General features: G+C 47.9%; 1 protein-coding gene across 3 annotated transcripts; it reads left to right on the top strand.

The window, feature by feature from the left end:
* Positions 1-9,784: 9,784 nt before the first annotated feature.
* GFI1 (growth factor independent 1 transcriptional repressor) lies at positions 9,785-23,981 on the top strand. 3 transcript variants are annotated; one of them, XM_078156581.1, is made up of 8 exons: positions 9,785-10,008; positions 11,486-11,606; positions 13,619-13,873; positions 14,601-14,726; positions 17,303-17,760; positions 17,920-18,057; positions 19,631-19,796; positions 22,496-23,981. In XM_078156581.1, the coding sequence occupies exons 3-8, from the start codon at positions 13,759-13,761 to the stop codon at positions 22,672-22,674; spliced, it is 1,182 nt and encodes a 393-aa protein (XP_078012707.1). In that variant the 5' UTR covers positions 9,785-10,008; positions 11,486-11,606; positions 13,619-13,758; the 3' UTR covers positions 22,675-23,981. The 3 variants fall into 3 exon arrangements, with proteins under 3 accessions (XP_078012707.1, XP_020831124.1, XP_020831127.1); XM_020975465.2 differs by having other exon boundaries at positions 9,787-10,008; positions 14,532-14,726; XM_020975468.2 differs by lacking the exon at positions 11,486-11,606 and having other exon boundaries at positions 9,787-10,008; positions 14,532-14,726.
* The last annotated feature ends 890 nt before the right edge of the window (positions 23,982-24,871 follow it).

The following is a 24,871-nucleotide window of genomic DNA, read 5'->3' as shown; positions in this document are numbered from 1 at the left end:
GTAAAATCATCCTGGCCATTTAAGGGAAAGAAACATAAACCAGAGTGACCTAGCCCAGAGGACCAAAGCAGCCTTCTCTTTCTATCTATTCATAATCTGCTCAGCCAGTAACCAGCTCCATAGTGTAGTTTGATGGGACCTAACAAACTGATAAGAATTTGAAGAAATGTAGGAAAGCCTGTAGAAAGCCAAACCATGGAAGAAGAGCCCCAAGAACAATACGTATCCTGACTCCAGCTATGTAAATACCTTGAACTGCAACAAAACTCAGTTTGTGTGTCCCTGCCAATGGAAAAAAGGATGTGTGGCATGCCTCTGTGAGTGTGGCAGCTTTCCTGAGCACACCGTTAGCAGAAAAACATCTCCAGAGAAGAAGCAGTGTAAGAAAGTAGAAAGAATCTGAGGGCCATGCAGTAGACTTGAGTCCTTATCCTGGTTCTGCCCCCCATGTGACTTTGGGTCAAGCACAGAACCTCTCTAGGCCTCAGGTTCTTCCGGAAAATGAGATTAAATGGGTAGTCTAATGGTTCCTTAACAACCAAAAAGTAATCTCTAAAACTCTGTTCAAGATCCTCCCCAATCTGATGCCATTATCTCACGCTACTCCCCTTCACAGGTGCCACAGGGCTCCAGCCATGTTGGAATACAGACCCTCTCAAAAACACTTCCAGCTGTCTACTTGCTCTATATTTTTGGCCAGGAAGCTCTCTATCACTTCCTATTGACCACCCACCCATCTAATTAAATTAACTCAACTTGACAACCATTTATTTTGTTGTTGTTAAGTCATTTTTATTCACGTCCATCTCTTCATGACCCCATTTTGGGTTTTCTTGGCAAAGATATTGGAACGGTTTGCCATTTCCTTCTCCATCTCATTTTATGGATGAGGAAACTGAGGCAAACAGTGTGAAGTGACTTGCCCAGGGTCACTCACCTAGTAAGTGTCTGAGTCCTGATTTGAAGTCATGAAGATGAATCTTCTTGAATCCAGGCCCAGCACTCTATCCACTTCACCATCCAGCTGCCCTAACCAATTATACAAGACCATGTGTAAGACACAGGGCTAGATACCAGAGATATAAAGAAAAAAAAAGTAGTCCCTGCCCTCAAAGTAGTTTACATTCTACCCATTCTTGTATGGGGCAACTAGGTTGCACAGTGGATAGAGTACTGGGCCTGGAGTCAAGAAGACCTGAATTCAATCTGGCCTCAGAAACTAGCTGTGTGACCCTGGGCAAGTCACTTAACCCTGTTTGCCTCAGTTTCCTCAGGTGTAAAATGAACTGGAGAAGGAAATGGCAAACCCACTCCAGTATCTTTGCCAAGAAAACCCCAAATGGGGTCATGAAGACTGAACAACAGCATTCTTCTACACACATAGCTCAAAGCCTTTCTCCTTCACTTCCTCAAAAAGTTTCTCCCTCATCTGAAGTCTCAATGCTGTGCACATCTTTTATGTTTTTATGCATTAATCACATGTTACTTTTCGTTATAGTCACTCATGCATAACTCATCTGCTCTAATAGGCTATAAACTCCCTGAGGACAGGGACCCTGTTAGTTTACCATGTATCTACCCCCCCCAACACATTGTTCATAAAGTAGGTGTTTGTTGAATGAAATAATGATCATAGTTTTGTGTATTTATTTGTTTTACAGCTAGATGTATCTGAATGTATCTGATGTATCAACCCATACCACCCCCAATGTCACTGAATTTGTACTTCCCCCCCCATTCCATGATGTCCCCCTCAGAAAGTTCGTATGGTGCCTTCATGGGAACATTTCTCCAATCTGGCCAAGCTGCTCCTGAATATGCACCTAGCACTTTGGGCAGACTTCTGTGGCATCCCATGAATCCTTCACTGAGGAGCTGGAGTTCACTCTCATTAGCTAGTTTGCCTCATGACTATATGGTATTCCTGGACAAAATATTGCCCACAGAGTCTTCCTCCCGAAAGAGGAACAAGTGAATGATACTTAGTTGATCTGCCTAGAATTTTCAGCCAAAGCTTCCATGAAAAGCTTCTTAAGCTACAGAAAATTCAGAGCCCTGTACCACAAGAGGCCAGCTTGGCCAGTGATCTGCTGGATTACCTTCCCCAGTACCATGACAAGGTGGAAGGGAAAGAGCACTGCATTGAGACTCCACTTAGACTTGGTGGGGGACTGTAGTGCACAAAGCACTGAGTATGGAGCCAGAGGATTCCTGGGTTCAGATCCTGGCTCTTGATACTTAACTCCATGGGTGACTTGGGGGAAGTCACTTCCCCCTTTTGACTTCCATTTCATTGTCTTTAAGATGAGGGAGTTGGGTATCATAAATGTGTTAGAGGAACAAGGAAGACATTGCCTTTCAGATTTGTGGATGGGGAAGGGTTCTTGATGAAATAAGGGATAAAGATGATCAAAGAAGATAGAAGTCCAAGGAAAGCTGGTAACTGGGGGGAAATTTTGGCAGCAAGTTTCAGACATCATTTGATAAATGGTCAAAGGATATGAAAAAGCAGTTTGCAGAAAAAGAAACTCATTTTCAATATGATACATTAAAAAAATCCTCCACATCGCTAATAATTAAAGAAATGTGCCTCAAATCTATATCAGACTGGAAAAGTTGACAAAAAGGAAAATGACAAATGGAAAATCGGTACATTAACATTCTGCTGGTGGAGCTGTGAACTTGTCTTGCCATGGTGGAAAGCTATATCCCAAAAGTTACTAAACTACTCATGTCCCTTGATCTCATAATACTACTATGAGGTCTATACCCCCAACGAAATCAAAGAAAGAAGCAAAGGACTCAAATGTACAAAAAAAGTAGAGCAGCTCTTTTTGTGGTGGCAAAGGACTAGAAACTGAGTGGGGAAGGAACCTATCAGTTGGGGAATGGCTAAACAATAATGGCATATGAATATGATGGAATGCTAATTTTTTGTAAGAAATTATGAAGGGGATGATTTCAGAGAAACCTAAAAATACTTGTACAAACTGATGCAGACTGAAGTGAGCAGAAATAGGAGGAAGACTTCTGGTACTTCCTGTATGACCTCTTCCCCTACCAGGGAAGTCCAAAGTTTATAACTCTTATGAATGGCCAGTGCCTCAGAACCTTTTTGTAGGAGTTCTTGACTCCCCAGTCAGAACACATTGTCTCTTTCCATTAGACTACCCTCTCTCTCTCTCTCTCTCTCTCTCTCTCTCTCTCTCTCTCTCTCTCTCTCTCTCTCTCGGGGGTTAGGCAGTGGGGTTGAGTGACCTGCCCAGGGTCACACACCTAGTTAAGTGTCAAGTGTCTGAGGCTGAATTTGAACTCCAGTCCTCCTGAGTCCAGGGCCGGTGCTCCATCCACTGCACCACCCAGCTGCTCCAAGACTACCCTTTCTCAAAGGGTTATTGGGAGGAAAATGCTTTGCAATCAGTGAAGTGCTGTGTTAAGTTTATCTTGATGATGATGATGATGATGTTGTTCTTCTTCTTCTTCTCTTCCCCTATAGATTAGACAGGGAATGCCGAGCCCCTTTTGACAATCTGGTGAAGTTTCTGGACCCCTTCTCAGAAGTATATTTTTAAATGCATAAAATAAACTACATGATATTACAAAGGAGAGTACTTGTATAGAAATATAGTTCTCGAAACATGTTTTTTAAAAAGTTTTTCATGGGCCTTAGGTTAAGTCACACCTCTGGACTAGACATCTTTTGGAGAGTAGATAACCAATCTTGCTCAGCTTGTCCTCCTCCCTCCCCAACCAGTGCCTAGAATGGTACCTTCTACTTGGTGGGGAAGGGGGGAAGGTAATAAGCATTTATTAAGCACCTACGATGAGCCAGGCACTGTTAAGCACTTTATAGATATCTCATTTGATCCTCGCAACAACCCTAGGAGATGGATGCTATTATCATCACCATTTTAGAATTGAAGAAACTGAGGCAGACAGAGGTTAAGTGACTCACCTAAGGTCACACAGCTAGTAAGTGAGGAAAAATTTGAACTCAGGTTTTCCTACCTCCAGACCCAGCGCTCTATCCACTGTCACCCCTCTGTCCAGCTGCCCTTCCACTCTTTCACTCTTTTTTATGTAAGCTCCTTGAGGGTAGGAACTGTTTTTCTTTTTGCTGGTGTTTGTGGCTCCAGCACAGTGCTTGGTACACAGTATGTGCTTAATGAGTGTTTATTGACTGATTGAATGAATGTTGAGCTAAAACTCCACCTCTGAAGCCCCCTTCCTCCAGTCTGCTTCCTCAGCCCCTCCCTCCACCACCACCCCACCCATGGCTCTTCATTCAGCCACTAGAGCTAAGCAGAGTGGGGCTGACATTGCTACATGGCAGGCTTCCATTTTTTTTGAAGACTTATTTTATTATTTTATTTTCAAGCCCTTTTCTTGTGTAGGTTAAACATGCCCATTGCCTCCAGTGCTTCCCGGCGTGGCATGGTCTTTAGTATTCTCAACATCTCAACCTCTTCTGAACATTCTCCAAGGGTTCAATCTCATGTTGGCCAGGGTAAACTCAACAGCATACACCAGCTCGTCTTTGTCCGTGGCCTCCAGCTGTGAGATAGTCCTCTGAGTTTCCTAAAACGCTCCGCTGCACACCCAGGCTCCAGAATCGGTCTGACCCAGACTCTAAAACACCTCTCTTCATGTGACCTAGGATAGCATTAGCCCTTCTGGATACTGTCCTAAATCACCCCTGTTTGGGAAGGCGCTGTTACATCAAAGTGATTCCCCCCTCATTCCCCAATCAACCAGAAATAGAAAACCTATGCAAAAAACAAGCAAGTTCAATTAACCTGAGTTTACTAGATTAAAGGTTTCTATCGGGTAAACAAAACAAACAGACAAAAAACAATTGAAATGTATGTTTCAATCTAAGATTTGCAAAAACACTTAAAAATATCTTATCTGATCACGCCTCTTTCTGAACAGTCTCTCTTCTCTTGGCTTCAGTGACAATGCTCTCTACCAGTTTCTTGTCTGTGTAATAACTCATTTTAAAGCTTCATTTGATCGTTAATCATCTATCTCCAGCTACCTGACATCTAGGGTTTCTCAGGTCTCTGTCTGGAGCTTGTCTTTCTGTTGGACATGCGTATGTCATAGGCTTTTTCGTCCCTTTTACCAAAAACAGATGAACTCTTTTCCCTTCCTCTTCTCTCTCTTCTCCCTTTCCATATTATTTCCTCCCCTCCCCTCCTCTTTCTTCCAGTCCCCTTGCCTCCCTCCTCTCTCCTCTCTCTCTCTCTCTCTCTCTCTCTCTCTCTCTCTCTCTCTCTCTCTCTCTCTCTCTCTCTCTCTCTCTCTCTCTCTCCTCTATTTCAGCTCGTTAGTATGGTGGAGGAAGGGAAGATCCTTTCCCTCTTCTCTTTATGATACATTTCTCTTTGCCCTGTCTCAGAGGATTGAAATTAAGATAAGCAATCACAAAACACTTGTAAGAAAATTCTCATCCCAATACAAGAACCTCTAAGTGATGGTCCCATTTCTGTTGTACAGAAATTTTATCCTATTGAATGTTTGAAATAATACATTGGCTAACACTTGAAAATGTTATAAAAAGTTTTTGAGATTTTTTTTGTAATAGTATCCAACCTGTATAAATATATTAGCGTTATTTAATTCAATTTCAAAAATTATGCCCAAAATATATATTTTGCTCATCATTTTTCTATTCCATATGTAAAGGGGAGAAAGGAGAAAGGAAATTAGTTTCTCTTTTCTTTTAAAAGGTTGCTTATTTTTGAGTTTTATCTTTGCTCTCACTCAGTCCAATAGTTATTTACGGTCTTATTGCTTTCTAAATTTTTAATGAAAGTGTGAAGCATCTTAAAGACATTGAAAGCAAGGCAGACAATTGTAAGATTTGTACTGAAAGAAGTGGATTGATTCTAAGATATCTTCATGCCTGTTGCAAACCTTGAAATCACCCCCTACCCCCAACCCCCAGGGTTTTTCAAGATGTTTATGCAGCACTGTTTAATGTATTCAATGTTGTTAGTAGAATTTCAAGACATTTTTACTTCAAACTCGCAGGTGTGCAAAGGAAGTTCATCTCTTGTGTAACTTTTGGCCGTTTCTTTAGAAACTTGGATGACAAGAGATTTCCTTTTATTTCAGCTTGCCTTCTGCCTTTTCTTTCAAATTAAACCTTTTTTTTCTGCAAGTAAAGTGGAGAGGGGAGAGAATTGTTTTTGTCTTTATTGTATTTGTCTTTTATTTCAGTAATCATCTAGCCAACTCAACAGATATTAATTTTAAAACTAGGTACTGGGCACTGTGCTAGGTGCTTAACAAAGTTTGGATAACAAGAACTCCTATTCTCTTTCAGCTGTTGTTATGGGATGGGGGGAGTATACACAGTGATTATAGTTGGGGGAAAAAAGCATGATACTTTCATCCCAGGCGTGCAAAAGAGAGTGTTCATTCTGAGAGGTTACACTTGCGGGGGAGGGGGTCCGAGGGGAGTTCTCTTCTGGGCAGGTGGGGGGAGGAGGAGGTTGAGAGAAGGTTCCCTGGAAGTCGCGAATGGATTTTAAAGGATGGATTCAACAACCAGCAGGGACAGGAAACATCTTCCGAACTGGCAACAGTCTAAGTAAGGCATGGAGGTGGGAAAATAGCCAGAGTGTAAGCATTATTAAAAAAGCCAAAGGTTAAAAAGTATTAAATCAGTGATCAGGGACACCAGCACGTCAATCAAAAGGGATCTGTTTTTAGTAAAGTGTGTTCCCTCTCGCCAAACTAAGTCTCCTGGTTTCTCGAATTATACCCGAAGCACCATTACTGTAAACATTGGGAGAGGGCCGAGTACAGAGGACACTTGATTATCCTAAAGTCACATTAACTTGCTCCTTGTTAATTAACAAATGGCTCTAAATTCGGACAACAGTTTACCTTTAGGTAGTCTAGGAAATAGGGGCTCGCTATGCAAATCACTTAGTATTCTTAAATAGGAATCCCCAGGGAATTTTTAAAACTGTTTCAAGAAGTCTATTTTGATTGTCCGCACTGAGCAAAAAAATGCTTTATGCAATTCCCAACCACCTACGTACCACGGATTGCAAGCCTGATTACAAATCATTCTTATACTTTCATTAAAGGAAGTAGCCCACAGACCTTATCTATGGCAGTACTCTGCCTGGTTCCTGTAGCTTCCCCGAAAGTAAGTCTCCTCTATTTCTTTGAAAGGGTGTGTTACTGAGTGTGTATGTGTATATGTGTATGTGTGTGTGTGGGGGGGTATTGTGTAATTTTGCAGAAAAGAAAAAAAGCCTTTCCCCTCAAAATCCAGCTTTGAAGACTTACTGTGCACCAAATCACTGAATAAAATTAAATTTCATTCAATACGTAGGGAAATCTCGGCGATGTTGCCCCCTAGCCACTGGGAACTCATGTGTTACAAATAGCCTAGGGGTGAGGGAGAACAGCACATGGTGACGGAAGACAGTTAATTTGGGTCACAGTCTACAAACACCTAATTCTATTTGAGGCTTTTCTGTTTGATTAAAGGAATCAGTATCACTAAATCTTAGAATGTCTGGACTGGAAAGTACCTTAGAAGTAATCTAGGTTAATCCCCTCAATTGGTAGGCGAGGAACCTGAGGTCCAGAACGAAGTGTTTGGTCCAAGGTCACACAGCCTGGTGGGCAGCGACCAGAATGCTATCTCTTGAGTCTTAAGCTGCATGTCGTTGGCACTATACCAGGCTCCTCATTCATTCAAAAAATATGTATTATCTACTGTATTCAAGCACTGTGCTAGGCATGTGTGGGGGAAATATTGACAAGTTTACAATTCTGAGGGAGGAGGTGGGAAGAGGAGGAAGAATTTAGTTCAAATCTGTACTCTTCAAGCTGTATGAGTTTGGGCACGTGGCTCAAGTTCTCCTAGAATGTGCTCTTCTTGAAGGCAAGGGCTGTTTTTGTCTTTCTTTGCACGCCTAGAGCTTAGCACGGTGCCTGATATATAATAGGCGCTTAATGGAATTGAATTGATCGAACTCTATTTTTCTCAGGTGTAAAATTCAGTCGTTCATACATTCAACAGGCATTTATTAAGCGTCTGTTGTGTACAGGGCAGAGTTCAGAGTTTAGCACAGTGCCTGGCATCATAATAGGTACTTAAGAAATGCTGGCTGAGTTGACTGCTAGGGGCTTGGTATTCAGAGACCAAAGTGTGGACCAGCTGATTGACTAGGCGTCAGCCTGTGTATGAACCTGTAGAACAGAACAAAGGCGCCTGCGGTAGCTAGTGGACTTTTGACAGGCCCAGGCGGGCACTCTCTCCTCTTTTGGGAACCGTAGGGAACGGGCAGGGCTGGGCGCTTTGCACGTGGTGTCTGGAGCTGTGGGCTGGGGGGGCCCCTACTTCCCACCCCTACCAAGCACGCGTTCCCCACCTCTGGCCCCTTGCGCCCAGCTTTGGGAACGGCCTGGCTCGCCCCGCGGGGTCAGCTGAGGAGCCGGTGCCACTCCGCCTCCGCGTTCCCGCCTGTCCTGGTGACTCGGGCTCCAGGAGCAGGCTTGGCCTTTAATTTTGCGGCTCTGACCACCGTAAGCAAAGCACAGGAACCTCGAGATACGTGCGAGCTTGCCTCGAAGTTCCGCGCGCGAAGGCGGTGCACGGGCGTATATGTACGCGCTGGTGCGTGTGCTAGCTAGTGGTTCGGCCTCATTGCCAGGCCCCCTCCCGCCCCCTGCGCCCGGAGCAGGGACTGAGGAGCTGCTCTCTGCTGGGGGCTCGCGGCTCGCCCACCCATTCCAAATTTAACCATTACCTAAATCCGAAGGGAAATGAGCAAACCTCTCGGATGGGGCGTCAAGGTATTTTCAGCCCTGCTGGGCGTATTTATCCCCAAGTGTTTCCACAACAAGTTATTTCGGGGGCTGCGGGGCCGCTCCAGCTCCCTTCAGACTTTGGCCCTTTAGAGCAGCCCTGTAATAGCTAGTGTGATAATAAGGGCCCCCAGACGGGGGTGAGGGGAGGAGGGGCGGCCTCGGAGCTCTCAAGATGTTGGGGACTGCAGGTCCGGGGAACATGGGAGCCTCCAGGCGCCTGGGAGTGGGTGGGAAGTGGACTGCAGATCGGGGGGGGGGGCGGGGGGCGGAAAGGCTAAGACCCCTCCCCAGGTTGGGGGAGGTTTAGAATCCCCAGGCCCGGGGAGCTTCAGAGCCCCCAGGAACCTAGGTGGGGGTAGGAGGTGGATTTCAGCCTGAGAGCGGTCAGATCCCCGAACTCGAGGGGTGAGACACTGTTGAGATTGCTGCGGGGGGCAGTGCCAGGCGCGCTGGGTTCGGAAGTGCGTGCTGACAGGAGGGGGCCAGCAAGATTGGGGGGACCGAAGCCTTCAGAGGAGGGGGCGGGGTGCGATTTCCGAGGTGCGTCCCTCGGGTTCCTTACTCTTCCCCTTCCTCCTCCTCCTGGTCCTTCTGCGCCGCCCAAGTCAATCTGTGTCCCGAATCTGTAACTTGTTCTCGCTTCGGAAGTCGCCCTCTGGGCCAAGAATAGTTCAGTTTTCTTTCGTGTCATTTTCAGAGCCCAGTGTTAACCCATTCTCCTCCCTTCATCAGCCAGTCAAGGGCAAAAAGCCGAGAGGGAGGAAAGTGGAAGGAGAGACCCAGGCCTCTCTAACCTCGGCCTCCGCACCTTGCCTGGAGCCTGCGCTCCGGCACCCTGGTGGCCCCGAGACCAAAGGAATTGATGGGGGAGGGAGACCAGTCCGACTCCCGGGGCTTTGGTCTGGGGAGGGGGTGTGTGTGAGGAGTAACTGCAAGCCTGACCCGGGGAGGGGGGGCGGCGCGGCGGCGATCAACCCAGAGCGGTCTGTGCTAGCGCGGCTCCCTAACGCTCAGGAAGTGAAGTTTGTGGTTTTGGGGGCTGAGCTCGGAAGGAGTTTTGAAAGAAAAAAAAAAGGCAGCCAGAGAGAGCGCGGTCTTCCAAAAGCGAGACTCAGTTTGAAAAGGGGCTGGAGAGAGCAGCGGCTCCAGCGTGCGGACCCGTGCGTGGTAAGCATCTGCCTTTGGGCTTCTCCGCGCCTCCAGCTGGGGCCCCGGGGTGGCGGCAATGGAGTGGGGGGAGACATAGGAAGGTAGACAGGGGCCAGGCCGGGTTGCGGATCCCTAGGGTAGTGCCTCATCACTCTATCCATCGGGTGACTGAGTGGGAGCACTCCCCTCCATGCCCTGACCTCCGGGCGGCTGAGAGTGTGCGTCTCCGTCGGCCGGCGCCCTAGCGCCTACGCTCCGGAAGTTTCACAGTGCCCAGCTGCAGGCTTTGCTGCCCAAGTCTTCTTGGGGAACTCTAGGCATTCTCCTGCCTTGGTGCTCTTGGCTGGTTTGAGCCGCCACACCCCTTTCTCTGCCCCTTTCTCCTGAGATGGAAGAATGGGGAAGTATTGGGGGAGCGGGGGAAGCGTACTGGTCTGTTTGCGCTGTTCAGAAATGGTGTGTGTGTGCGGGGGGTACACGGGGAACCCCTTGGGGAAGGAAACAACTGGAGGAGGAGACCCACTTAAGGAAAAGGAGCCGCCCCCTTCACCTCCTCCGACTCCCAGGTTCCCAGGGCCCAGTGGTCTCAGGCCTCTTGGAGGCGTACGAAAACCTGGCCGCTGGGGGTCTGGAAGAGGGCTCCGAAGCTCTGTATTTCTCCTGGGCCCTTTTAGCTGTCTTGTTCTGGGAGATTTGAGTCCCAGGCTGAGTCCTTGCCCTCCCCCCCCCAGGCGACGCCAGCTGCACCCTGGAGGCAGCCTTCCCACGAATTGTATCTGTGGCCTTGGCCGGGCGCCGACGGGGCATGGGGTAAAGAGAGGGAGTCCCAAGGAGCAGGGCTCTGCCCCAGGTCCTGAGAAGACCGAACCTTGGCTTCCTTTTCTTCCTTCCTCAATCTCGCCAATCCAAGGGAGCACTGGTCCACTGCCCTGGGTGGGCATCTCTGACAGCGAGTACCGGTGGAAAAGTCAGAGACAGCATATTTGGGTGACCAGGCCTGGCCTTGGGGGATGCCCGCTAAATGGGTCCAGGTTAGAATGAGAGGAATGACTTTTCTTGAAAACATCTCCAGCGTAGCTCAGAACCGCCGTTCTGGAATCTGGGGAACAACTGAAGTCGCGAGCGTAAGGACCAGAGGCCCTCGTCAAGCCTCCCCACGCTCCATTCTCTCCCCCTGCTTGCCCCGCACTACACATTCTTAAGGATGCTTTGAAGGGCAGGTGGACCAGTACCGTGGGATTTGTCAACTGTCCCTCCGCCCGAGGGTGCCGGATGCTCAAAGACGTCTTACGTCGGCTTTCATTTTCCTTCCATTTTAATTTTTGTTCGTGGAGCTGGCTAGCTTGGAGCTGTTTGTGGGGGTATGCAGTAGGATGTCAGTTCTTGAACGCAGAGACTGTTTCGTTTTTGTCTTTGAGTCTGCAGGGCCTGCCACTTAGCAGGCTCGGAATAGACTTTGGGTGAATCGAATTGACTTTGCTCATTCTTTCTGGAGGGTCCATCTGCTTCGACAACAGAAGAAACGCAAGCAGGGGAAGAAGAGGTATCATTCCAGAAGGATTCCTGGGAAGAGACTTGATCATCAATCAGTGCCGGGGCAGTATACGGATGGCCAGGTGTGTGTGTGTGTGTGCGTGAGTGAGTGTGTGCGAGAGAGAGTGAGAGAGAGAGAGAGAGAGAGAGAGACAGACAGACAGACAGACAGACAGACAGACACAGCTCCTGAATGTGTGTGCGGGGGGTGGCAGTGAGAGGGGAAAAGAGCATTTCTCTGAACAACGCGCTTATAATCTTAGAAAGTAGTGTTTTGGAAATATTTTCCTCTCCCGCCCCTTTCCCTCTTCCCCCTAGTTATCCTTTTCGCTAAAGCCAGTGCACCCAGGTAGCCTGATAGAGTGGGGAGGAGAGGAGGTGAGGGTTGGGGGGAGACAAAATTCTATTTTCCAGCTCAGACTATGCCTCGAAATTTACAAACTGTGTTTTCTGTCCTGGAGGGCTTAGGTCAGTTCTTCCCCACATTTCCGAGCCTGGGCAGGGAGGATTGGTATTGTTTAAAAGATGTTGACAGAAGTGGAGAGGGTGAACACAGCCATGAGGGAGAGCTCGAGGACCGGAAAAGGTTCTCCTGTCCCCAATTCAGAGGAGCACCCATCTGCTTGAATGTAGCGGCTTCTCCTCTCCTCTCTTCCTTTTGTTGTCCTAAGACTCTAAGCCCGGGACCTCCCTAGGGCTGGTCGATTGGGTGTCCCCTCGGGTAATGTGGAGGCGAACACTGTTCAGATTCGTTTTAGAGACCTCTGTTCAGCCATAGAGGAGACCCATGAGAAGGTAGAGGAGCTATCTCTGCTCGCTTCCCTCTATGAGAGGCTACCCAGTCCCCAGTTGGACTGTGGGGACAGGGAGATGAACTAATTGGGTAAATGGGAGACGGCTTTCGAGATAGTCCTAGCTCCCAGGCCTCTCCAGGCAGCGGCGTCTGTAGCAGCAAGCTGCAGCCCAGAGCTGCCCCCAGGCCCCTCCCGCCTCCCTCCCTCCTCTACCTGCGGTAGCGGCCACAGCCTCCCGGGAGCTCGAATTTCCTCGCTGATGAGTCTGTCCCAATAACTTTCCGTTCTCCCTGGGTTCTGCTTCTCACCTGATCCTAGAGTCTGAGCGTTTCTAGAGTCCGGGGCTGGGCCTCCAAGGCCTCTCCCAGAATTAAACAACTTTTGTTTACAAAAAAAAAAATTATTTTGGACTTATGGAAACGGAAAATGCCCTCTTCTTACAGCCAGGGATTGAGGATTCCTGAGGTCAGGTCTCCTGTTTACTTCAGTCCCCCTCCCCCTCACACACTCCTTGGTATTGTTCAGTCTTTGATCTACTCAGCCGCCATTTCCAGAGCTAATTACTCTCCATAGGCTGTGTGTGTATGTGATTTCACTTAGATTTGATTTCTGCTCTTGGTGTGTATCTGCCTGTCCCCTTGTTCCTCTGTCTTTGTCTCTGTTTATTTGAGCTCGTCCACCTTCGCAGACGAGACCTGGCTCGCGGCGGTCCCTTGGCCTCCTAGCTACCCGCTTGCATAGTAGGCAAACATCTCAGTTACCATCCAGTGCCCCTCCCCTCCCCCCTCCCTTCCAGATGACAGATACAGGCCAGGGATTGAGTGACCGAGTTCGGGTAACCGAGTGAATCGAGACTGTCTCACTCTTGGCCCTCCAGGCGGGTTTGATTTCCCCAGCGAGGTTTGAGGGGAAGAGAAGGCGTCCCGAAGGCGGGGGACAGATATAGTGTGTGGAAACAGGGAAGGAGAGGCCAGCTGGGGGGTGGAGGGGAGAGAGGCCTGAGCTATCCTAAGGAGAGGCCCCTTTGCTTCGAGGGCCGTCACTTTATGATTTGGGTCTGTGTCTGCGGAGGCAGCCGGCGGCTCTAGCCACCTGTCTGAGTGCCTGCCACCTGGTGAGCGGAGCAGCGCCACAGAGGCGAAGGCTCCTCCCCATGGCGGCCCCTCCCTGAACCGGGCCCCATCCCTCTCTCCTCTCATTCCCCATCCCCCTAGCCAGGCATCTTTCCCTCGAGCATTGCTTAGTCCCCTCCCATCCTTAGATCTCTTAACCCACGCTTCGACCCTTCTCTCCCCGAGCAGGTCTCCTCCGAGGTGGCAGCTTGGAAGCCGAGCAGGTGTGACCCTGGAGTGAACTTGGTGCTCGCGAAACCTGGAAAGAGGAACGGAGAGCTGGTTGCGGTTGGAGGAGCTGGGGCAGCAGGGATAACGGCGAAGTGAGGATGCCTCGGTCTTTCCTCGTGAAGAGCAAGAAGGCTCACAGCTACCACCAGCCGAGATCACAGGATCAGGACTACGGCCTCCGCTTGGAGAATGTGCTGGCGCAGATCTGTGCAGGTGCGGGACTGAGTCGACGTCAGGTCGCTGAGGGACTCGCTGCCCAGAGGCAGGATAGATTTGCCCGCTGCCTCACTCGGTTAATGTGTCGTTGTCCCCTAGTCAGCCCCGACACTGGCCTTAGATCTCCTGACCGCCCCCGCCTCCCACCCCGAGCCCTTTCTGCTTTCTCCAGTTCACCCTGGGTCCGGTGCCTCCTTCCATCTCTTGGAGCCAAACGTAGTAGAACGTGGGCTCCTTTCCTTTTCCCTTCTCAGTCCCCATTCTCCTTTCCTTGAATTTCTCCAGTTCCTTCTGCCACCCCTATTGCTGTGTTATTTTTTTGTTTAAAAGATTTAGTTTAGGAGACAAGCTGCCCTCTTCATCACTCTACCTACCCCATTCGCTTAAGCCCGAGGCGTGGGTACGCTCTGCGGGCACTGTTCCACTTGATGTCCACTCACGCCTACTGGCTCTTGATAGGGAAAAGAGAAACCTGCCCTTATCCCGGGAGCGGAGACAGAAATCTGTCTCCAACTGGCTGTTTCCTGGCCATTGGACTAGGCGCCCTAACTCTCGAACTCCCAGGGAGTGCCTAAAGGGGGCCCCTTTCCCCTACATCCTTGCTCTCGGGGCTCTAACCCTGGACTGGGTCATCTCTCTCCTTCTCCCGAGGCAGACAGCAAGATGCCAGGGGACTCGAGCCCGGGGCCTTCTGAGCCCGAGCCCCAAGGACCTATCTCCCCAGAGTCCCAACTGACTGAGGCCCCTGACGCAGTTTCAGTGTCTCCAGCCAGCTGTGAGGGCAGCGTGTGCGACAGAAGCTCGGAGTTTGAGGATTTCTGGAGGCCCCCATCGCCTTCCGCATCTCCAGGTAGCTAGAGCCGCGGGGCTGCAGGCGGGGTGGGGGAGGAGAGGAAAAGAAATTAACCAATTTGGGTCAGATGGCATAGTGGGGAGACCTCTGAGAACAAGTGTGTCCAAATTCAGTTTGGGTTAAATCCTGGCCACTATGGGCAGGCAGCAGAGTTAAGATCCAGGAAATTTCTGCCAAGTAACAGTGGGAGCAAAGAGTCCGAGTTGTTTTGTGTGTATTTTTCCCCAGAGGGAGCATGAGGGTTTTCTTGCTGATGAGATAGTTGGTATGTTAGATAGGGGGAAATCCCCCTTTTTTCCTCTTTAAGTTGAATTTCTGATCATAATTCTTTAGAATTGGGGGATGAGGTGGCTGGAGAGCCCACTTGCCCTGTTCCCACCTAAGGACAACACATTCGGGGACAGGAAGGGTGGTGGCCACTGCTACTGGGGGTGACTTTTCGAGCTCAACTCAGAGTGAAAGGGCGGAGGCAGGCATCGCCAGGGGGTGTTGTCCCTAACTCAGAATGTCTCAGCAAAGAGGGCATCCCCCAACAATGACTCTTACTGAAGTGGGCAACTAGGGGGGAGAAGGTCCTGCTTTGAAGTGTATGGCTGCAGTGTGCATGTGTATCTGTGGCAGGGAAAGTCACTGAAAAGAGGAGTGGGGAATTGAAGTTAGTGTCTTGTAGTTAAAAAATGGTTTATACATAAAACTTTCAAGCATAGGAAAACTTCACACTGAAGTGGCGAGTAAAGGAAAAAAAAGGTGTTTCTATAAACCAGTCTCCCTCCCGGCTTTAACAGCCAGGGTTTCTGTACCCCTCCAATGTCTGTCCAGATCTCCTATCTAATCTGAGATTTGATCTTTGACCTGGAAGGGGGGTGGTTTCCTCCATATCCCGCCTGGCTCCCTTAGGCTCACCTTATCTAAATTCACTCCCTTCTGGAAAGCCAATGATCCTGGGGAAGGGCCTGCCTTGAAAAGAATTCCTAACCCCCAGCTTTTCGTTTTGTTTAGTTAGGGAAGCAGAGCTGAGACGTAGCCAAAGATTCGGGGTCTCGGTTGTTGGAGTCTGAATGCACTGAGTTTTGTGAAAACGAAGTAATTGCATAGTTGAGGTATCTGAAGAGGAAGGGCTGAGGATGGAGGAACTGAGCGTTTGTTTGGCAGGGGAGGCTGGTTCCTTAGGTATTCCCGGACTGGAAAAATTAGAGCCTGCATTTGAGCTGGATTTTTTCCAGAAACGTAGAATCCCAGGATCTGAGCTGAACGGGACTTTAAAAGCCGTCCAGCCCAATTCTTGTTTTACAGCTAAGGAAACTAAGAACCAGAAAGAGAAAGTAACTGTCCTAGGCTATAGTCAGTTAGAGGCATGGCCAAGCCTAGAACCCACATCTCCTACTTAGGGTTCTAATACTTTTCCCATTCTACCATCTCAGAAGTACTTTTAGCTTTTTTTTTTTTTAAGAGACCTTGAGACTCGGTTCCTAGATTTTTAAACATGCACACCCCCATTATTTTCCGAGACAGCGTATTATGATTTGGCTAAAACCAAAATGCCCATGTTTCTATGAATACAAGTTCTCCGTGTTTATCTTGGCATACTGCGTATTCGCTCTTGTAAGGTGCAAACACAGGATCTTAAACCTTCCTAAAACATTTTCTAAATAAACTCTGGGCTGATCCTATTAAGTTAAGCGACATTGATTGGACAATAGTTCAACGAGGGTGTAAGTGCATAAATAATATATTCACAGTAAAATTATTAGTTTGAAAAAAATCTGTGAGTATATATGCAGCTTCTGGAAACAAAAACACTTTCAGAGGATCGGGAAATCCGACCAGTTGGGAATTTAAATATGTCAATTTTGCAGTGCTGCCCTGGATGTTTGTCTGCCCTGATCTAGTCTCTCGATGGTTTCCCCTCAAAGACTGTCCCGCTCCGGTCCCCCTCCCCGCTCTCACCCTTACCTCCTCCTGCCTCTCGTTCGGCACTTTTCAGCTCTCCGAAAGATCAAGCCAGTTTTTTGTTTCTCCTGATACTTGCATCCCTGCAGCATTTTGTAGTCCCCCTTTTCTCCCTCCCGTCCCACCTCATATCCTGCTAACTCCTTCACTTTCCCCCTCCCCACTGGGAGAGAGAAGGAGGAGGAGTCAGCTTGGGTGAGTTCTGCCCCTGACTTCCCCAGAGAGGTAGGTGAGCGCTGTCCAGAGGCTGAATTTTCTGACCATGAGACTTTTCATCAGAAATCCCTCCGTGCGATATTAGGGTCAATTCAGCAGCTATCGATTGAGCTCCTACTCTGTGCCTCTCTTGAGTCAGAAAAGAGAACCATCCACTCAGGGAATGACACCCTCTGCTCCAAACCATGGGCATTGGGTGGGCCGACGCACCCTGGGCCACATTAATTCTATCATTTTATTTAAGGATTGTCCCGGGAAAGATAAGGATTAGGGTTAGTGGTGCGTTTCGAGGCTGGGTGGATTTGGAGACTGATTTTTGTTGTTTGCTTGAAGAGTTAGGATAGACACCGAGCCCCGGGGCTGGGAGTGGTTGTGACTGTGCCCTCGTGTCCCTGCTGCTTCCACAGCTTCCGAGAAGTCCGTGTGTCCGTCCCTGGACGAGGCCCAGCCTTTCCCGGTGCCCTTCAAGCCCTACACGTGGAACAGTCTGTCAGGCTCCGACCTGCGGCATCTGGTGCAGAGCTACCGACCTTGCCATGCCCTGGAGCGAGGAGCTGGGCTGGGCCTCTTCGGTGAACGGAACCCGGAGCCCTGCGCTCCACCCGCCCTCTACGGCCCGGAGAGGGGCTGTGGCGGCGGGGCCTCCGAGGGTAGCGGCGGCGGGGGCAGCGGCGGCTCCGCCCTGGGCCTCTATAGGGACTTCGGCCCTGCTGCGGTGGCGGCGGCAGCCCGTTTATACGAGCGACCGTCGGCGGCGGGCGGACTGTATCCGGACAAAGGCTCCGGCATCAAGGTGGAGTCCGAGCTGCTCTGTACTCGCCTCTTGCTCAACAACGGCTCCTATAAGTGTATCAAGTGCAGCAAGGTGAGCGGGGGCCCAGTGGTCCATCTGGTCCTACCCCGTCCGCACGCCCTGCCCTTCTGCCGGGTCAGCTCCTTTGGCCAGTGGGCCCCTTCCCCCTACGTTCCTGAGCTCCTTCCCTCTGCTCCTCCGCTCAGCCTCTTTCTTCCCACTGCGCCTCAGGTATTCTCCACTCCCCACGGCCTGGAGGTGCACGTGCGCAGGTCCCACAGCGGCACGAGACCTTTTGCCTGCGAGATGTGCGGGAAGACCTTTGGGCATGCGGTGAGCCTGGAGCAACATAAAGCTGTGCATTCTCAGGTAAGCACCTGAGCTCGCCCGCAGCCCGCAAATTAGTGTGCCTCGCACCCAGACGGGAGAAGGGGCTGGTGTTACCTTGAATAACTGACTCGACCAAATCACTCTTTAAGAAGGCGGGTTCGTGTCTTCCCAGCCTGGTCCTAAGGGGCCCGACCCGTCCCCCAGGGCTCTGGAATAACTTTTCCCTCCTAGTTTTCTCCAGCAGGACACTATTTCCCTACCTAGCGACCTCTGACATTTATTGGCTGTATGACCCTAGACAAGTCATTTAACTTTTCAGTGCCCCGAGCACAACCAGACCAGGAGCTGCCAAGCAGATAACATCTGTTTTGGTAGAGGGAGTTTCCTATGTCAGTGAAACCACAGGTCCCCCCCCCAAAAAAAAGAGGGGGCCTCAAATCCTGCTCATCGCTTTGGCTTTCTTTACTTGGGCTTGAATGTTTCCGCTTTCATTAACCCTGCCTGTAACCTCCCTCCTTTCTCTTAAATGGCCCAGTTTAGTGCCCCGGCCCTCATCCCTCTTGTGGATGAAAAAGAAAAGCATCCAGCGCTCTGGCAAACATGTGTTTGCCCAGTTAAGGATCCAAATGGGTGCTCTATCACTCTGATTTTGATGGACACTTAATTTGAAAAGACTTCTCTGTGGGGGAAGAAGTCATTCAAACCAAGGTCTCTGTCGTGGCTGTTCAAAGGACAAGGATAGAAGGTGAAATCTATAGCTGGAACGGATTTTAAATCAAATCCCTTCGATTTACAAATGAAGAAACAGAGGCCCTGGGAAGTTTAATGACTAGTCCAAGGTCACAAAGGTAGTAAGTGTCAGAGAGGAGTGTTGAGGAAGGATCCTCTGACTTCAGAGGTGTGTGTTCTTTCCACTGTCTTAATTGACTAAGAAATGGGAAACTTTGAAAAACCTTCTGGGGAGGGGTGTGTGTGTGTGTGTGTGTGTGTGTGTGTGTGTGTGTGTAAATGGGTGTAAGAAATTGAGGTGGGGAGATTTTGTGTTCAGAGTGGTTCACAGTTTGAAGTGTTTTTGTAGGGGAAAAAAAGTATATAGCCAGAGAGGAAGTGGGGGGAGTGGAAAAGAATGGTAATATGGGACAAAAAAAATGAGGTGAGTAAGTAGGAAGGGAGGGACGCTTGAGGTACATTGGGAAAGGATGATATATGGGGGAGATGTTTTTGTGTATTAAGGAGTAGAGATGCTGAGGGAGTCAGCTACTTACATTGTATCATCCTGGGTTAACTTCATAAGGATTCAGCAATTCAATTCAAGCAATATTTATTAAGTGCCTTTATGTGGGGGGTGGACACTGTGCTAGGGACCAGGGATACAGATGATGATCCCCTCTATCCCTCTGATTTTAAGGAACCTAAATGACCTCTAAAGTCCCCTCCAGGATTTTATGTTCCCAGCAGCTAACAACTCCTGGGGAGAGGGAGATGGTATGACAGGGACACAGATAAGAAATAGCAAAGTTGTTTCAAGAGATCCCTTCTTAGTGATCTGGTGGAGGGGGGACGAGGAGGGTTGGCACCTAACCTAAGCTGACATTGGGTCCTCTCTCTGCAGGAACGAAGCTTTGATTGTAAGATCTGTGGTAAAAGCTTCAAGAGATCCTCCACCCTCTCCACTCATCTGCTTATCCACTCTGACACCCGGCCCTACCCTTGTCAGTATTGTGGGAAGAGGTTCCACCAGAAATCCGACATGAAGAAACACACCTTTATCCACACAGGTAAACATGTGGGGTACCACAACCCAAACAGCCCAGCTCAGAGCCACACTCTCCGAACATAATCTCCCTCACTCTATTCTCTTGTGTCCATTTACACATACAGCTTTCTCTTCAGCCATTCTCTCTTCCCCACCCTTAGGGCCAGCATAGCCTGCTCTTTCTCTATAGTCCACCCAACTCTCTATGTGCCCCTGGCCTTGCAGGGTGTAAGTGCTTACAGTAGGTAGATTTGGAGAAAGCCACCTGAGTAAGGAGGCTGGAGGAAAAAAATGAATCACTGCCCAGGTGGGTCCCTTTAACATCATCTGTCCCCAGTTAATTTAGAAAAGGGCACAGAGAATGATCATGGCACAGAGTGGTCATGGTTTGGATCTGGGGTTCCTTAAAATCCTAGTCATGTTATGTTATAGTACCTCCATCCCCAGGAAGAATAGAACTTTTATTCTTGTCCCACCTCCCCTCTCCCTCCCCCAACTTCGGCTCCCAGCTTCAGAGTTTGGGGTCGGAGCTTCAATCTTGATATTTGCGCAGAGATCTTCATAGGGCTTCCCACTTTGCCTATTCAGTGGAGTTACTTCAACCACCTGGCTTTACTATTATTTGGGGGGAGGAAATATTGTGCCTGTTTTCTTGACCGCTTGGTCTGTTCTCAAAATTTACCTGTCCTGTGGTCCAATCCTTCATCATACTGAGGTCTGTTATCTAATCTGGTGGGTTTAAGGGAGTGATGACTGTATAATGCATCAGCCTCTCTGATAACAATTATATTTTGACTGGGGAGCCTTCAATGCTTTAACTGCAAAGAAAGAATAATATGGAGATTTTGTGCACCCCAGGGGAGGCAGTTTGGGGCCAGGAGGCCTCCCAGGGCTTTTTTAATCACACCTGAGGTGGCCACCAACACGTTGGGTGGTCTAATTTGTGGTTTTGCCTTTGAACACTGGTGACACACTGGTGCCTATTAAGTCACAGTCTTCCTTCTCTCTCTCCCACCCCCTCAAAAAAAAAGAGAATTTGTAAAGCCAGGTAAAGTGTGACAAGTAAAAAGAATAAACCCAAAATTGAAACCCCCATGGTTAGAACCTCTTGCAAGAGGCATAGATTCCAGGCTTGTGGTTACCGTGCATTAGTAAGCCATTAGACAAGTCATTTCCCTTCTGGGGTCATCAGTTGTCTTATCTGGAAAATAAGAGTCATGGACTAGGGAGTCTCTTCTGGTCCAAATCTCTGAGTTTGGAGGATGGACTATGCTTAGGACGGTACACTGAGTCAATCTGGGAAGGACATGAAAGCATGAGGTGTCTGGAACAGCAAGATTAAAAGGGAGAAAGAGACACAGAAGAGAGAACAGAGCTTCCTGAGAAGACCACCTCATGGACCTCAGATTTCGTCTAGGGCATGCTTTTAACTAAAGTGGTGGATGGAAAAATGTGTTTAGAAATCTCTGGCATTTGCCCATTCACTAAATAATGCAAGAGCTCATTCCTGGTAAAGGGAAAGCCAGTAAGTCTATTGTTTGCTTGTTACTTAATTAACAAACTATGGTGAGAATGTAACAGTTTCTAAAGAATCCTGTTACCCACCTCAGGAAAGAGAGACAGAGACAGAGACAGAGACAGAGAGAGAGAGAGACAGAGAGACAGAGAGAGAAATGGATTGTCCTTATGAGAACAAAGGGAGTGTGGGTGGGGTGAGTGAAGAAAGACCCGATACTTGAAAATTAAACTTGGATTTTAAAATTAGGACTCCGAGGTAGCTAGGTAACACAGTGGATAGAGAGAGTTCAGTCAGTCAAGACAACCTGGGTTCAAATACAGTCATAGATTCTTCCTAGCTCTGACCTCAGGCTAGTCATTTAACCTCTCTCAGCCTCAGTTTCCTTATCTGTAAAATGGGCATGATAACAGCATCTGCCTCCCTGAGTTGTTGGGAAGCTCAAATGAGATATTTGTAAAGCACTTTGCAAGCTTTGAGGTGCTATATAAATACTAGTTATTATTCCCACACATCAATTCCAATTTTTATTCATTCCAGCTTATCCTTTTGTCAGACACCATGCTAAGTAAGCTTTGGGGATATACAGACAAAAAGAAAGAATATTATCATTTATGTGAACCATCACTTAACCTGTTTTCATGCCTAACAATGACCCCTTGCCAATTTGAAATTTTTCCTAGAGGATTCAGAGAAACAGTGAGTCCTCCTCTCTTCTGTTTGTACATTTTTCTTTCTTTCTTTCTTTCTGTTTTTTTTTTTGCTCTCTTTGAGAGTGGGAGCTCCTTGCTGGGGTATAAATTAGACTGTAGGAAAACGCTTTGCTCTTTTCCCCTACTGCAAGAAGCTATTTGAAGGCTGGGTTTGGAGCACCCCACTTAGGAGAAGGGCCAATGGAAAATGCCTTCATTGTGATAATAGGTGACAGGCCACAGGTCCCCATTACTGTGCTTTGCCCAGCAAGGTGACTGTTGGTACTTAGACTCACATGTCCATAAATTTCCTGTATACTGACTAACAACAATAATTCAAGGATCCTTTTGCCATAGTCTTCTAGGTTAAGCCATGGGTCTATGAAGAAGCTATGGGGAGCAGGGCACAGGGCAGATTTCTCCATACCTTTTCAAGGATTAGGTGATCTATCTAACAGATTTTTTTCCTTCCCACCTGCACACCCATGACTCCAATTCTCTACATCTTTGCAGGTGAGAAGCCCCACAAATGCCAGGTGTGTGGCAAAGCATTCAGCCAAAGCTCTAATCTCATCACTCACAGCCGAAAGCACACCGGCTTTAAGCCCTTTGGTTGCGACCTGTGTGGGAAAGGCTTCCAGCGAAAGGTGGATCTCCGGAGGCACAGGGAAACACAGCATGGGCTGAAGTGAGTCCAAGTCAGGATGCTGAAGCATCAGTCAACACTATTGGGAACAGACCCTCCTTTTTCTGTCTCATCCTTCCCCAGGTCCCTGTATCCCATCTCTACCCCTCAACCTCTACTTCTCTTTTGAATCGGAGATCTAATGACTTCTCCATACTTCTCTCAAGTACCCAGAAGGCATAACAGAAGCTTTTAAAAAATACTTCGACCTAAAGTGGAAGCTAACAGACTTGATGTGTCTTGAAAACACTGGACAAGCCTGTGCTCCTGAAACCTCAGAATCAAGCTGGGATCAGACAACTCCAGCCACCCCATACCTCTGCTCACCCAACATACCACTCCACCCTTCCACCAAGCTAAGAAGTCCTCCAGCTAGAAACCGGGCTCTTCCCTTCACCTTTCCTCTGACCATTTGATTAACATTTAAGTAATAGAAGGATGCACAGCTTACAAACCAGAACAGTTTTAATAGTTTTAAAGGAAAGGTGAATGAGAGGGGCTTTATTGCTACTTTTTCTTCCATGGAGTTTTTCAAAAGACCCATGTCCTTTCAAGTCTATTAAGCTATCTAGAAGCACATAGACTGACCCTCTGTGCGCTTGCAGGCTTGTTCAGAAGTGGAAGTGATTGCTACTATATGCTACTCACAAAACCATGAGCTTCATCAAGACACCTGTGCCAGGCTGGGCAGGAGAATACAGGGTATGGCATTTGTCCAAAGAAGTTTGAGTGTTTCCCTGTGGGAAAACAATGGACCAAGGGTTTACCGATGAAAGCTAAAGAACAGAACAGTGTCTCACTACTAGAAAGTCATCTGTTGAACAAATATCTACTAAGCACCTGCTGTATTTGAGACATTGACCTAAGGCATTGTGGGGGATATCAAGATGAGCAGTACAAAGTCCTGGCTCTCAAAGATCTTGTGATATAAAGACCAGGATTGGCCATGATCATTGCCATGCCCTTGGAGAGGCAGTGACCAAAGAAAGGCCAGAGGGTACTACTGGCTTTTCTAGAGAGATTGAAAAGTAGCCGAAAAACCATTTCAAGGACATGTTTGTAACTTGCTGTTGTTGTTGTTTGTTGCTTGTTTTTTAACTCTTAAGCCCATATTTGTTAAAAACCTCTGGACCTGCAGACATGTGTGATTGGTGAATTCTACCTTAAACACATTTGCATGTACCTTAGAGGAGAAGAATGGGGTGTTGACTTTGACAAGGTTTGTCAGTGTCTGTAGATGTTATGGAGTGGATTATGTAAATTGAAACATATTTATTAGAGTAACATTTAAGTTAATAAAGTATTGAGAATGTGCATGTGGACCTTTATTAAGTCAATGGAGAGAGAAGGTGATAAGCTATGGAAGAAATTCAGCATTGTCTGAAACAAAGAAGCAAGTGGAATCAGGAGGGAAATAAGCTAATGTCAGAATATTGGTAGTGAAATTCAAGCCACTGTCTAGAAAAGATTGTCCCATGGCTGACATTTTTATAGCATTTGGAAATTTACAAAAATACCTTTCTGCATATTTTCTCATTTAATTCTCACAACCCTGTAAGGTTCCCCCCATCCCCAAGCTTAGAAAGGTGGAATGATTTGCTCATAGACACATAAATGTTAAGTATCAGGGACAGGATTTGAAGTGTGGTACCTCAAGGAGTGCTAGATTTGGAATCCATGACCCTGGGTTCAAATGCCAAGTCGGCCTGATTTAGCTGTGTGACCCTGAGGTTAAGTGTGACCACTAAATCTCTCTGCCTCGGTTTCTTCTTCTGTAAAATGTGGAAAATAAGTTTGAAGATCAAATGAGATAACATGGAAAGAAAGCATTTTGTAAACCTTAAAGCCCTTTATAAATGCTGGCTATTATTATTATTGTTGTTATCATCTTGGGCAAATCACTTAAATTGCCCTTGGCTTCAGTTTCTTCATGTATAAAATAAAGCAGTTGGATTAGCTGATCCCCAAAGACCTTTCCAGCTCCAAATCTATGATCCTATAATCCCAGCCCTCTTCCCATTAAGCTGGGACCTTTTATCTCTGTGCCTCGAGCCTTGGGCATTTCCTACCACTTTCCATCTGCTCACAGGTGACAAAACCAAGCCCTTTCCTGTGGAAGCCCTGAGGCTCTGTAGACACTTTAAAGTCAAGAGTTGTGTAGAGTAGCAATCAGGAGACTGGTTTCTAAACCTGGCTTTGACCTC

Source organism: Phascolarctos cinereus, unplaced genomic scaffold, assembly GCF_003287225.1.
Source record: "Phascolarctos cinereus isolate Bilbo 61053 unplaced genomic scaffold, phaCin_HiC Scaffold_5;HRSCAF=322, whole genome shotgun sequence".
Taxonomy (NCBI): Eukaryota; Metazoa; Chordata; class Mammalia; order Diprotodontia; family Phascolarctidae; genus Phascolarctos; species Phascolarctos cinereus.
The sequence above is the reverse complement of the archived record's forward strand: the minus strand, read 5'-3'. Positions and strand labels throughout refer to the sequence as shown.

Excerpts from the sequence above, each read along its gene's own strand:
- GFI1 (XM_020975468.2), top strand. The coding sequence starts at position 13,759 with ATGCCTCGGTCTTTCCTCGTGAAGAGCAAGAAGGCTCACAGCTACCAC. Across the intron at positions 13,874-14,531 it reads GCTGGCGCAGATCTGTGCAG|ACAGCAAGATGCCAGGGGAC; the intron begins GTGCGGGACTGA and ends CTCCCGAGGCAG. Across the intron at positions 18,058-19,630 it reads ATAAAGCTGTGCATTCTCAG|GAACGAAGCTTTGATTGTAA; the intron begins GTAAGCACCTGA and ends CTCTCTCTGCAG.